The sequence below is a fragment of the Homarus americanus genome, unplaced genomic scaffold (genome assembly GCF_018991925.1).
Source record: "Homarus americanus isolate GMGI-L3 unplaced genomic scaffold, GMGI_Hamer_2.0 scaffold25071, whole genome shotgun sequence".
In the NCBI taxonomy this organism is placed as follows: Eukaryota; Metazoa; Arthropoda; class Malacostraca; order Decapoda; family Nephropidae; genus Homarus; species Homarus americanus.
The window spans coordinates 31,581-45,518 of NW_024745765.1; the positions used below are offsets into that span (position 1 = coordinate 31,581).

Below are 13,938 nucleotides of genomic sequence, written 5' to 3' on the forward strand. Positions count from 1 at the left end.
CATAACACCTACCCAGCCTTCCACTGACTTAGTAGAAAGAATTTGGAGTAGCAAAACGCCTGGACAAACTAAGAGATTAAAACGCTCTACTACCCCCATTGACACCAATGAAACTCTTCAAGAGTTCTCTCCCAGACTTGCTAAACCCTATGGTCCATCATCAATGCTTCTACTCTCAGTCCAAGCCAGATGCCCAGCAATGAAACCTCTTATATATCACCAGTGCCCAAGTCCAACAGCCCACAATCGCTTAAATCCTTCCGACCTATTGCAATCACCCAATACCCAGCCTAATCTGTGACTTTGTATTTCGGCCTGGGCTTATGCTGATATTGCAGAGTCACATGAACCCTCAACAATTTGGCAACATGAAAACTTCCTCCACCCTCACTGTCTTGTCAGATTTCTCGATTACATATACCGCCGTCTCGAGAGCGAAAAACGTCTGTAGCTGTCGCCTTCATTGATTTCTGGTTTCGGCCTAGTCGACCACAATATAATCATCATCAACAAAGCTATTGACCTCCAGGCCGGAGAAGTCTTATACCATAGCTTACAGACTTTCTGGTGACCGACGCCAAGCTGTGCGCTTCCGGGCTTTATCTCACCTTTCAGTCACTCACCTGTGGCGTCCCCAAAACACCAAGATGGGAGACCACTCTGGCTTCATATGCTCTCAATGATGCCCTAAGAGAAACCCTGCTCGCTGGAAATATGTCGACGGCTCACCATTGGGATCAGCGTCAACAATTCTCTCCCCAACTATACCACCCTTGGGGATTTGATGAACAGTCTCCAAAACTGGGCCTGCAACAATGTCACCATCATCAATGCCAAGACCGGTTATGCATCAACCTCTCCTCCGACATTGTCCCACACTCCTTCCATTACTCTGGGTCCCGAACACTCCCGGGTTGTGGAATTCACAGCTCCTCGGCGTCACAATAGACAACAAGCAAATTACAAACCACACGTCAGTAGAGTTGTCGTCCTCCTCCAGTTTCCGTCTCCACCTCCTCCGCCGACTCCGTCCCTCAGGTTCCTGCCAGCTCCTCAGTGTTCACACAACATTCATACTTCCCAAAGCTCACCCTATGCCTCCCCCACCTGGTCTTCACTCCCTAAATGCCACACAACGTAAACACCTAGAAAAAAGGGTACAAAGAGGGCATGCAAGATTATTCTCTCCCTTCCTACTCCACATATCAAAGCCGCTCAACACACTGACCCTTTCGACTCTCACTGACCATCACCCGACCTCATCTTGCAAATTTGGTAGGGCTTCTACACATCCTCGACACCAGCTCCTACTACCACCTGAGATCCCTAGCCTAAATTGCTGTTCGACACCACAACCGCATCCAGCACATACGTGCTGAACGTCCTTTATAAGAACAGCCCAGTCCCAACCATTGTAAAAATTGTATCAATAACGCCAATAAACCAGTCTGTATTCCTCCCCGATAAACACTACTCCTTGCACTGTCACTGTATTTGAAATGAACTGTAGTTTGAGCTTTTCCCCATCTGGTATTATATATCTTATTTGTATCACTTATGTTACTTGTATATTATTTGTAATTCGAAACCCATCCCCCAAATATGTAACTGTGTATTTTCATCCTTCTGGCTGCCAAGTTCTTTCAAACTATTTATTATTATTATTATTATTATACCAACAGCAACAACACCCACAGCACCACCCCACACACTACCAACAATAACACCCACAGCACCTCCACACCACCAACAATAACACCCCGGCTCTCACACCACTACCACCAGCGACAACAACACCCACAGCACCTCACACCACTACCAACAACAACAACAACGCCACAGCGCCTCACACCACTACCAGCAATAACACCCACAGCGCCTCACACCACTACCAGCAACAACACCCACAGCGCCTCACACCACTGCCAGCAGCAACACCCACAGCGCATCACACCACTACCAACAACAACACCCAAAGCACATCACCACTGCCAACAACACCCACAGCACTCACACCACTACCAATAGCAACAACGCCACAGCGCATCACACCACTACCAACAACAACACCAAGCACCTCCCCACCGCAACAACAACAACACCAACAGCGCCTTCACACCACTACAAACAACACCCACAGCGCATCCCAGCCCCTGACCAGCAGCAACAACACCCACAGCACTCACTACCAACCAACAACCAGCCCACAGCACATCACACCACTGCCAGCAGCAACAGCAAACCACAGCACATCCAACCCCCAACCAACAGCAACAACACCCACAGCCTCCACCAACACTACCAGCAACAACACCCACAGCACCTCCACAGTACTACCAACAGCAACACCTGCAGCCTCCACACCACACTACCAACAACAACAACACCCACAGCACCTCACACTACAACCAACAGCAACACCCCACAACACCCACAGCGCCTGGGCTATCCAGCAACCCCGTCAGCTCGTTATGTTGGCCCATTTACTCTCCCTGAACCCTCCTCACCGGAATATCAACAAGTTCTCGCCAAGTTACTATTTCATTTGGGAAAATGGAACCAGTGTTAAATAGTGGTGAGCAGTGGTGAACAGTGCAATCAGTAACAACTCGGCAGTGGTGCAAGCCAAGCTTCTTTCACACGATGGGTCCCAGGTACCCAGTGATAATTTCCTGAGACTCCACGATAGAAGGCCTGGAACACACCTCACCCACTTGGTGGTGAAGTACTGTGACAACAGATCACGTGGTGTCCCCGATGCACGATACCACGCAGTGAGCAGGTTGCGACAGCATCATGTGGTTCAAACACCATCTGGGAGAATTACTGCCATGTGATGCCCCTCATAACACCATCTGTGAATTACTACACACATCAGGCCCTCTCTTACACCATCTGTGGCCAGTACTACCACCAGTACCTCCCTCATTCATCTGTAAGGAAACTACACCACATCAGGCCCCTCATACACCATCTGTGGTACTACCCCATGTGATGCCCCATCACCACCATCTGTGAAAGCAAGCTACACCATCAGGCCTCACACACCATCTGTGAGGTACTACGCCATGTGATGCCCATCCAGAACACCATCTGTGAGAACAACTACACCATCAGGCCTCACACACCATCGAGGTACTACGCCATTGTGCCCCCATCATAACACCATCTGTGAGAATACTTTACCATCAGGCCTCTCATACACCATCTGTGAAATTACTACACCATCAGGCCCTCATAACCATCTGTGAGAGTACTACATCATCAGGCCCGAATACACCATCTGTGAAATTACCACGTGCCCTCTGCGCCATCTGTGTGGGTACTACACTAGTGACTGCTGTTCCCCTCAGCTCACATGATCTACGTGTGTAACATTATCTGTATTTTTCACTGTATGTTCCTTCACCTTTTCTCTAATAAGCTTTGTTAAACCACCAATGTATGTAATAAGTCATTTATGTCAATGTATATTTTTCATTGAGCTGCAAACTTTCATTAAACCGTTTATTATTATTATTATTATTATTATTATTTTTACCAACAACACAACACCCAAAGCACCTCCACACCACTACCAACAACACCACAGCACCCCCCCACCACTACCAACAACACCCACAGCGCCCCCCCAAACCACTACCAACAACAACAACGCTCACAGCTTATCACACCACTACCAACAACAAAGCACTTACCACACCACCAGCAACACCCACAGAACATCACACCACTACCAGCAACACCCACACCACCTCCCGCACCACTACCAACAACAACAACACCCACAGCTCATCACACCACTACCAGCAATAACCCAGCGCACATCACCACCCGCACCTAACCAGCAGCAACACCCACAGCATCACACCACAACCAGCAGCAAGAACGCCCACAGCACCTCACACCACTGCCAACAGCAACGCCCACAGCACCTCCCACACCACCAGCGGCAGCACCTGGCACCTCCACACCACTACCAGCAGCAACAACACCCTGGCACCTCCACACCACTGCCAACAACAACACCACAGCACCCCCACACCACTACCAACAACAACAACCACAGCACCTACCACACTGCCACAACAACGCCACAGCGTCACACTGCCAACAACAACCAGCACCCGCACTCACACGTCACCAGCAACACCAACGCACACACCGCACCTCCACACCACTACCAACAAGAACGCCCAGGCCTCCACACCACTACCAACAGCAACACCAGCGCCTCCACACCACTACCAGCAACTCCACACACCACTTCACACCCAACCCACCAACAGCCCCAGCCCCCCACCGCCAGCAACACAAAGACCCCACAGCGCATCACCACTGCCAGCAACAACAACGCCCACAGCACCTCCACACCACTACCAGCAACAAGCACCCACAGCTGCTCCACACCACTACCAACAACAACACACCCACCAGCACCTCACACCACTACCAGCAACACAGCACCCCACAACGCATCACACCACTCCACCAACAACAACAACCGCCCGCAGCACCCCACACCACTGCCAGCAACAGCAACGCCTGACGCCCCACACCACTACCAGCAGCAACAACACCCACATCGCACTCCCACACCGCTACCAACAGCCAGCACCCACAGCGCTCCACACACTACCAGCAACAACACCGGCGCAGCTCCACACCACTGCCCTGACAACAGCACCCACAACCACTCACACCACTGCCAGCAACGCCCACACGCATCCCCCGCCACTGCCAGCAACAACAACACCCACAGCGCACCTTCCACACCACCAAACACCAACCAGCACCCACAGGCGCATCACCACTTCCCCAACAATGACGCCTCACGCTGCCAGCAAACGCAACCAGCGCCACAGCGCATCCACCACTGCCAGCAACCAGCGCACCGGCGCATCACCACTACCAGCAGCAACCAGCGCCCACGCAGCGCCTCTTCACCACTACCAACAGCAACAACGCCCACAGCGCACTCCACACCACTACCAGCAACAAAACACACCCACAGCGCATCACACCACCAGCAAACCACACCGCACTCCACCACTGCCAGCAACAGCAGCACCCCTCCACACACCTACCAACAGCAACAACACCCACAGCACCCTCCACTACCAGCAACAACAGCACTCACGGCACCTCACGCCTGCCAACAACAACAACACCCACAGCACCTCCACCACCTACCAGCCAACAACACCCACAGCTACCACGCCACTGCCAACAGCAACGACGCCCGCTCACACCCCTGCCAACAACCACCGCCCACTGCCAAACAACAACAACGCCACCGCACTTCCACCACTACCAACAACAACAACACCCACAGCACCTCCACCACCAACAACAACAACACCCACAGCGCCTCCACACCACTACAACAACAACAACACCCACACGCCTCCCACACCACCAGCAACAACAACACCCCGGCACCTCCACACCACCAACAGCAACAACCACAGCCTTCCACACCACTACCAGCAGCCTAGCACACCCGCAGCTCCACACCACTGCCAACAGCAGCAGCACCCACAGCGCACTCACACTACTACCAACAACAACACCCCGGCGCACCCCACAAACTCCAGCAACAGCAACGCCCACGGGCACCACACCACTGCCAGCAACAACAACGCCCACACCAGACCTCACCACTACCAACAGCAACAGCGCACAGGCATCACACCACTGCCAGCAACAACGAACCCACAGCACCTCACACCACTCACCAGCAACAACCAGCACCCACCATCACCTCACACCACCAGCAACAGCGCCCACGGCGCCTCCCTCACTACCAGCAGCAACAACGCCCCTGGCACCTCCACACCGCCCAACAACAGCAACGCCCACAGCACCTCCACACCACTCCCCAGCAACAACAACACCCACAGCACCTCACACACCACCAGCAACAGCAACACCCTGGCACCCTCCACACCACTACCCACAACAACAACACCCACAGCACCTCCACACCACTACCAGCACCCACCAGCACCTCCACGCACCACTACCAACAACAAAACCCACAGCATTTTCCTGCACCACCACTAACAGCAACAGCACTCCGGCACCTCCACACCACTACCAGCAACAACAGCACCACAGCACTCCCACACCACCACCAACAACACCCACAGCACCTCACACCACTACCAACAACCGACCCACAGCGTTTCCTCACCACCACTAACAACAACAACATCACCGGCATCCACACCACTGCCAGCAGCAACCAATGCCCACAGCGCATCACATCACTGCCAGCAACACCCGGCACCTCCCCCACTGCAACAACCGAACCCCGGCATTTCTCTGCACCACCTAACAACAACAACACTCACAGCGCCTCCACACCGACCAGCAGCAACACCCAAAGCATCTCCCGCTCACTATCAGCAACAACAACACCGAGCACCTCCACACCACTACCAGCAGCAACAACACCCACAGCACCTCCCACACCACTCCCAACAACAACAACACCAGCACCTCCACACCACTACCAGCAACAACAACACCCACAGCCCCTGCCACACCACTACCAGTACCAACAACACCCACAGCGCACTCCACACCACTACCAACAACAACCACAGCCACTTCGCGCACCACTACCAACAACACCCACAGCCCTCCACACCCTGCCAACCAAGCAAAAACCCCACAACTTATCACATCACTACCAACAACACCCACCCAGCCCCTCCACACCGCCAGCAAAACAACACCCACAGCACGTCACAGCACTGCCAGCAAAACCAGCCGACCACACCACTGCCAGCAACACCCACAGCACGTCACCACTGCAACAGCAACGCCACGCCTCCCACACCACTGCCAGCCTCAAGCAACGTCACGGCACCTCACACCACTACCGACAACAGCAACACCCACACACGTCCACACCACACCAGCAAAACAACCACAGCGCTTCCCACACCACTACCAGCAACGCCCGCAGCGCATCACACCACTACCAGCAACAGCAACACCCCACACCACCTCCAGCACCACTGTCAGCAACAACAGCTCTGCAGCCTTCGCACCACTACCAGCATCAATAGCACCCGCAGCGCATCACGCCACTACCAGCAACAGCAACACCCACAGCGCTCGCACCAGTGCCAACAGCAGCAACCGCCTCCGGCACCCCATCACCACCTACCAACAACAGCAGCACCCCGACACATCACACCCTAACCAGCAACAAGTTCTGGCGCCATCACGACTGCCAACAACAGCAGCAACGCCCCGGCGCACTCACACCACTGCCAGCAACAACAACGCCACAGCATCCCGCACCACCTGCAACAACAGCCAGCACCCACAGCGCTCCCACCACTGCCAACAACAGCAACACCGGCACCTCCACACCACTACCAACAGCAACAACGCCCTGGCACCTCCACACCACTACCAGCAGCCAACGCCACGGCACCCTCTTACCACTACCAACAACAACAACCACAGCGCGTACCACACTGCTACAACAACGCCACAGCGTCACACTGCCAACAACAACCAGCACCCGCACTCACACGTTCACCAGCAACACCAACGCACACATCGCACACTCCACACCACTACCAACAAAGAACACCCAGGCCTCCACACCACTACCAGCAACAACATCCCAGCGCCTCCACACCACTACCAGCAGCAACCAACGCAGGCACTTCCATCACGCCAACGCCACAGCAACAACGCCCAGGCCATCACATCACTGCCAGCAACAGCAAAGACCCACACAGCGCATCACCACTATCAGCAACAACCAACGCCCACAGCTGCTCCACGCCGCTGCCCACAGCAACAAGCACCCACAGCGCTCCCCACACCACTACCAGCAACATCAGCACCCACCAGCCATCCACACCACTACCAGCAACAATAGCACCCCACAACGCATCACTGCCACGCAACAACAACAACAACCGCCCACAGCACCCCACTCACCACTGCCAGCAACAGCAACGCCTGACGCCCCACACCACTACCAGCAGCAAGCAACACCCACAGCGCACTCCCGCACCGGTACCGGAACAGCAGCACCCACAGCTGCTCCACACTCTAACAACAACAATATCCGGCGCACTTCCACAAAACTGCCCTGACAACAGCACCCACAACCAGCTCACACCACTGCCAGCAACACCCACAGGCGCATCCCCGCCAATGCCAGCAAGCACCAAACGCCCACGCGCACTTCCACACCACCAAACGCCAACCAGCACCCACAGCTCATCACCGCTTCCCCAACAACCACGCCTGACGCTACCCGCAAACTGAACCAGCGCCACAGCTTATCCACCACTACCAGCAACCAGCATCACCAGCGCATCACCCACTGCCAACAGCAACCAACGCCCACGCAGCGCCTCCACCGCTGCCCACAACAACAGCGCCCACAGCGCACTCCACACCACTGCCAGCAACAAAACAGCACCCACAGCGCATCACATCGCCAGCAAGACCAGCAGGCGCACTCCACCACTGCCAGCAACAACAGCGCCCCGGCACTCACCTGCCAACAGCAACAACACCCGCAGCACCCACCACTATCAGCAACAACAGCACTCACGGCTCCTCACGCCTACCAGCAACAACATCACCCACAGTAGCCTCCACCACCTACCAGCCGACAGGCACCCACAGCTCATCACACCGGTGCCAACAGCACCGACGCCCCGCGCATCACACTCCCTGCCATAACAAACCACAGCGCATTCCTGGATCTGCCAAACAACAACAACGCCACCGGAACCTCCACCACTACCAGCAACAACAACACCCACAGAACCTCCACCGACCAGCAACAGCAACACCCACAGCACCTCCACACCACTACAGCAACAGCAACACCCACACAACTCATTCACACCACCAGCAACAACAACACCCTGGCACCTCCACACCGCCAACAGCAACAACCACAGCCTTCCACACCACTACCAACAGCCAGCACACCCGCAGCTCCACACCAGTGCCAGCAGCAGCAGCACCCACAGCGCACTCACACTCCTAACAACAACAATACCCCGGCGCAGCCCACAAATCTCCAGCAACAGCAACGCCCACGGGCGCCACGCCACTGCCAGCAACAACAACGCCCACACCAGACCCTCACCACTACCAGCAACAACAGCGCACAGAGACCTCACACCACTACCAGCAACAACAACACCCACAAGAACCTCACACCACTGCACCAGCAACAACCAGCGCCCACCATTACGCTCACACTACCAGCAACAACGCCCACAGCACCTTCCAACATCTGCCAGCAACAACAACACCCCTGGAACCTCCACACCACCTAACAACAACAACACCCACAGCGCATTCACACCACTGCCAGCAACAACAATGGCCGCAGCGCATCACACCACTACCAGCAACAACAACGCCACGGCCTTCCCACACCACTGCGCCAAGAACGCCCACGGCACGTCACGCACCACTGCCAACAGCAGCCAACACCCACAGCGCACTCCCCACCACCAGCAACAACAACACCCACAGCGCACTCACACCACTGCCAACCAGCAACCAACGCCACAGCGCATCACCGCCGCCAGCAACAGCAAGCACCAACAGCACCTCCCACCACTACCAGCGCCCACAGCGCTACCCACACCGCTTCCAGCAAAAGCAACCAGCAACGCCCTCGCATCACACCACTGCGACAGCAACAGCCCCTATCACACTGACTGCCAACCAACACCAGCACCCACCAGGCGCATTTCACGCCACTGCCGACAACAGCAACCGTCCACGGCACTTATCACCACTGCCGACAGACCAACACCCACAGGACCTCCACTGCACCAGCAACCAGCACCCACAGCACACTCCCCACCACTGCCAACAACAACAGCACTGGCGTCCCACCACTACCTGCAACAACAACACCCACAGCCAGCTCCACACGCACTGCCAGCAACAACAACACCCACCAGCGCATCACGCCACTACCAGCAGCAACCAGCACCACAGCACCTCCCACCACACTGCCAGCAGCAACAACACCCACAGCGCCTCCCACACCACTGCCAGCAAGCAACAACCACAGCGCTCACACTACTGCCAACAACACCCACAGCGCTCCCCACCACTACCAGCAACAGCAACACCCACGCTCGCCTCCCACCACTGCCAACCAGAACAACACCCACAGCACTCCCACACCACTACCAGCAAACCAGCACCCGCAGCGCATCACACCTGCCAACCAGCACCAGCCCAGGCACATCACACCACTACGCCAGCAAACAGCACCCACAGCACCTCACCACTACCAACCAACACCAGCGCCCAGACTCCCCACTCCGCCTGACAACCAGCACCACGGCACATCACACCATTGCCAGCAACAACAAGCGCACACGTCGCATCACACCACTACCAGCAAAGACAACACCCGCAGCACCTCCACCACTGCCAGCAACAGCCCCACAGCGCACTCACCACTGCAAGCAACACCAACGCAGGCAGCCCACTCCACCGCGCCACAGCAGCAACACCCACGGCACCACTCCACATCACTACCAGCAACAACAAACCCACAGCGCATCACACCACTATCATCAACAACCAACACCCACAGCGCATCACACCACTACCAGCAACAACAACACCCACAGCACCCTCCACACCACTACCAACAACATCAACGCAACCAGCACCTCCACACCACTACCAGCAACAACAGCACCCACAGCGCATCACACCACGCCAGCAACAACAACGCCCACCACTCCCACACCACTACCAACAACAACAACACCACAGCGCATCCCACTGCCAGCAGCTACCCCACCAGCGCATCCACCACTACCAGCAACCAGCACCCGCACCACCACTGCCAGCAAACACCAACGCCCAGGCTTCCCCGCATCACGCGCCGCAGCAACCGCCCTGGCACCTCCCACACGTTGCACCAGCAACAACAACACGCATCGCATCACACCCTGCCAGCAGAACGCCCCACAGCACATCCACACCACTACCAGCAACAGCACCAGCGCCTCCACACCACCAACAACAGCAACGCCCAGGCATACCGCTCACGCCTGCAGCAACAACACCCACAGCACACCACATCACTGCCAGCAACAGCAAAACCCACGGCGCATCACGCCTGCAGCAAGCAACAGCGCCTGCCCATCACCGCACCAGCAACAGCAAGCACCACAGACGCATCACCACTGCCAGCAACCAACCAACACCCACGGCGCATCACCACTACCAGCAGCAAACAACGCCCACAGGCCTCACCACTACCAGCAGCAATGCGCCCCGGCCTTATCACCACTGCCAGCAAGCAGCCAGCACCCACAGCGCATCACACTCTACCAGCAAACAACACCGCCTCCGCAAAACTGCCCAGACAACAGCCGCCCACGGCCTTATCACACCGCCGCAACAGCACCCACAGCCATCCACCCGCCGCCGGCAACAACAGCACCCACGGCCTATCGCACCACTGCCAGCAACCAGCACCCACAGCGCACCTGCACTACCAGCAACCAGCAACAACGCCCTGACGCTTCACGCCACTACCAACCAGCAACAACACCCCGCAGCGCATCACCAGCACTGCCAGCAACCAACCAACGCCCACAGCCCACTCACCACCACTCCGCCAAAACCCACCCCCCCCCACACCCCACAACACCCACCAGCAGCCAACGCCCACAGCTCATCCTCACCGCTACCAACAGCAACCCTGACCTTCACCACTACCAGCAACGCCCACGGCACCTCACGCCCCACCAGCAGCACGCCCACACTGCATCCACGCCACTGCCCAACAAGCACCCACGGCGCATCACCACTGCCAGCAACCACCAACGCCACAGCTCCACACCACTCCCAGCAACAGCACTCACAGCGCCTCCACACCTGCCAGCAAGCACCCACAGCCACTCCACCACTGCCAACAACAACCAACGCCGCCAGCGCATCACGCCACTACCAACGGAACACCAGCACCTTCCGCGCCACTACCAGCAACAGCAACACCCACGGCCTTGCCGCCGCACCACAAGCAACAGCACCACAGCCGCATCCACGCCGCACCAACCAGCACCAGCGCCCCCAGCGCATTCCACACCACTGCCAGCAACAACGTCACAGCCACCGCCACACCACTACCAGCAAGACAACGCCACAGCGCACTCCACTCACTACTCCAGCATCACCAACGCCCAGCACCTCCCACACCACTCGCCAGCAACAACGCCCCAGGCACCCCCCACCACCACCAGCAACAACCAGCACCCACAGCACCTCCACACCACTGCCAGCAACAACGCCCACCCAGCACCATCACCCACTACCAACAACCCCTGGCACCCTCCACACCACTGCCAGCAACAACGCCCGCACCTCACACCACTACCAACAACAACACCCAGGCACCTCCACCACACCAACAGCACTCACACACCAGCAACAACCAACCCACAGCGCACTCACACCACTACCAGCAACAACAACACCACAGCACCGCCCCGCACCACTACCAACAAGACAACACCCAGCGCACCCACACCACTACCAGCATCCGGCAACCCCATGGCACCCTCACACCACTGCCGGCAACAGCACCCTGGCCATCACGCCACTGCCAGCAACAGCAACGCCCACAGCGCCTCCACACCACCGCCGGCAACAACACCCTGACACCTCCACACTGCCAAGAACAACACCTGGCACCTTCCACACCACCAGCAACAACAACGCAGGGCGCCTCCACGCCACTGCCGCCACCGCCAACATCACTGACCCATCACCCCAGGCTGCTGCTACCCGTGATCGCGGGCGTTACAGGCCGACAACACCAGGCGAGAGTAAAAGGCAAAATAGTACGAAAAAACAATGCGTCAAGCAGTCCCCATTCCCAGTGATACCGCCCATGCAGAAAACTCCATTAGTAACCATAATGCCCGATAAAATACAAAGCAGAGCACCCTCCTGGGCCTCTGTATATATCACGACAGGTTGCTCACCATATCCACAGCAGGAAGGAAAAAGCAAGAAGCTGAGAAAACCATGCTCGCTTTAAGTCGCTAGCGCATCGCCTGGTGACGTCATTTATCACACCGATGTAATTTGCCCAGCAATACCTCTTCATGCTATGAGCACCACTCCGTATTATAATTACAGGTTGTCCCAAAATAAGCCTAAAATCGTCATGGTGAAAATACCCTTCACCAAACCACTGCCGAATACGCAAAACCAGAAAATAAATCATCAACCCGGCAGCAGCTGCACAACCCTTGAAATCTGGCAAAATATAAAACGTCAGGCAGAAACTCCTTCAAAAACTCACCGAATAACGACAACAACCATGCATGGTTTAAAAAGTACCGTCTCCAAAATCCGTTACCACCCCCGTCTCACGGCGGCCGAGCGACCAGACAACCTCCCTGAACCAGCATCCGCCAGTGGGTAGGCGGAATATGATATGTATAACACCTATATATGGAACGGGTGGGAGATGTCTGGTGCACCTGTGCAAACAGACAATAACAACCCATGATCAACCTAACATACTATTAGCTTAGCTAGAGTCAGCCCGCCCTCTCTTACCTACTCTAAATTCTTCAATTTCCTAACTTCTCTTCCTTCCCCCCCCTAATCTCCTTCACCCCTCTCTATATAAAATGCCGTCACCACCCATAACATCACACCACCTACTCCCACCACACCCCCCAACACCTCCCCACACCCCACACCCACCCCTTGCAGCTTGCCAAAACCATTATATATTTCAAGCTTGGTACATAGTCATTAGTACTTTGGGGCATTTATAATATGTAGTAAGTAAGTAACTGATGGTGTGTTTTGTTTTGCAGAGACTTGGCACAAGTGTCGTTCAGCAGTGAGTGGAGGTCAGGGATGTTAAACCAGTTGTCT

At 56.0% G+C, this 13,938-nt stretch overlaps 1 protein-coding gene across 1 annotated transcript; it reads left to right on the top strand.

The window, feature by feature from the left end:
* Positions 1-7,485: 7,485 nt before the first annotated feature.
* Positions 7,486-11,561, top strand: LOC121878783 (proteoglycan 4-like; the record flags this gene model as incomplete). Its single annotated transcript, XM_042385194.1, has 4 exons — positions 7,486-8,049; positions 8,149-8,548; positions 8,903-9,298; positions 11,063-11,561. Coding segments are annotated over 4 exons (1,859 nt in total), but the record flags the coding sequence as incomplete, so codon positions are not given.
* Between the last annotated feature and the right edge of the window lie 2,377 nt (positions 11,562-13,938).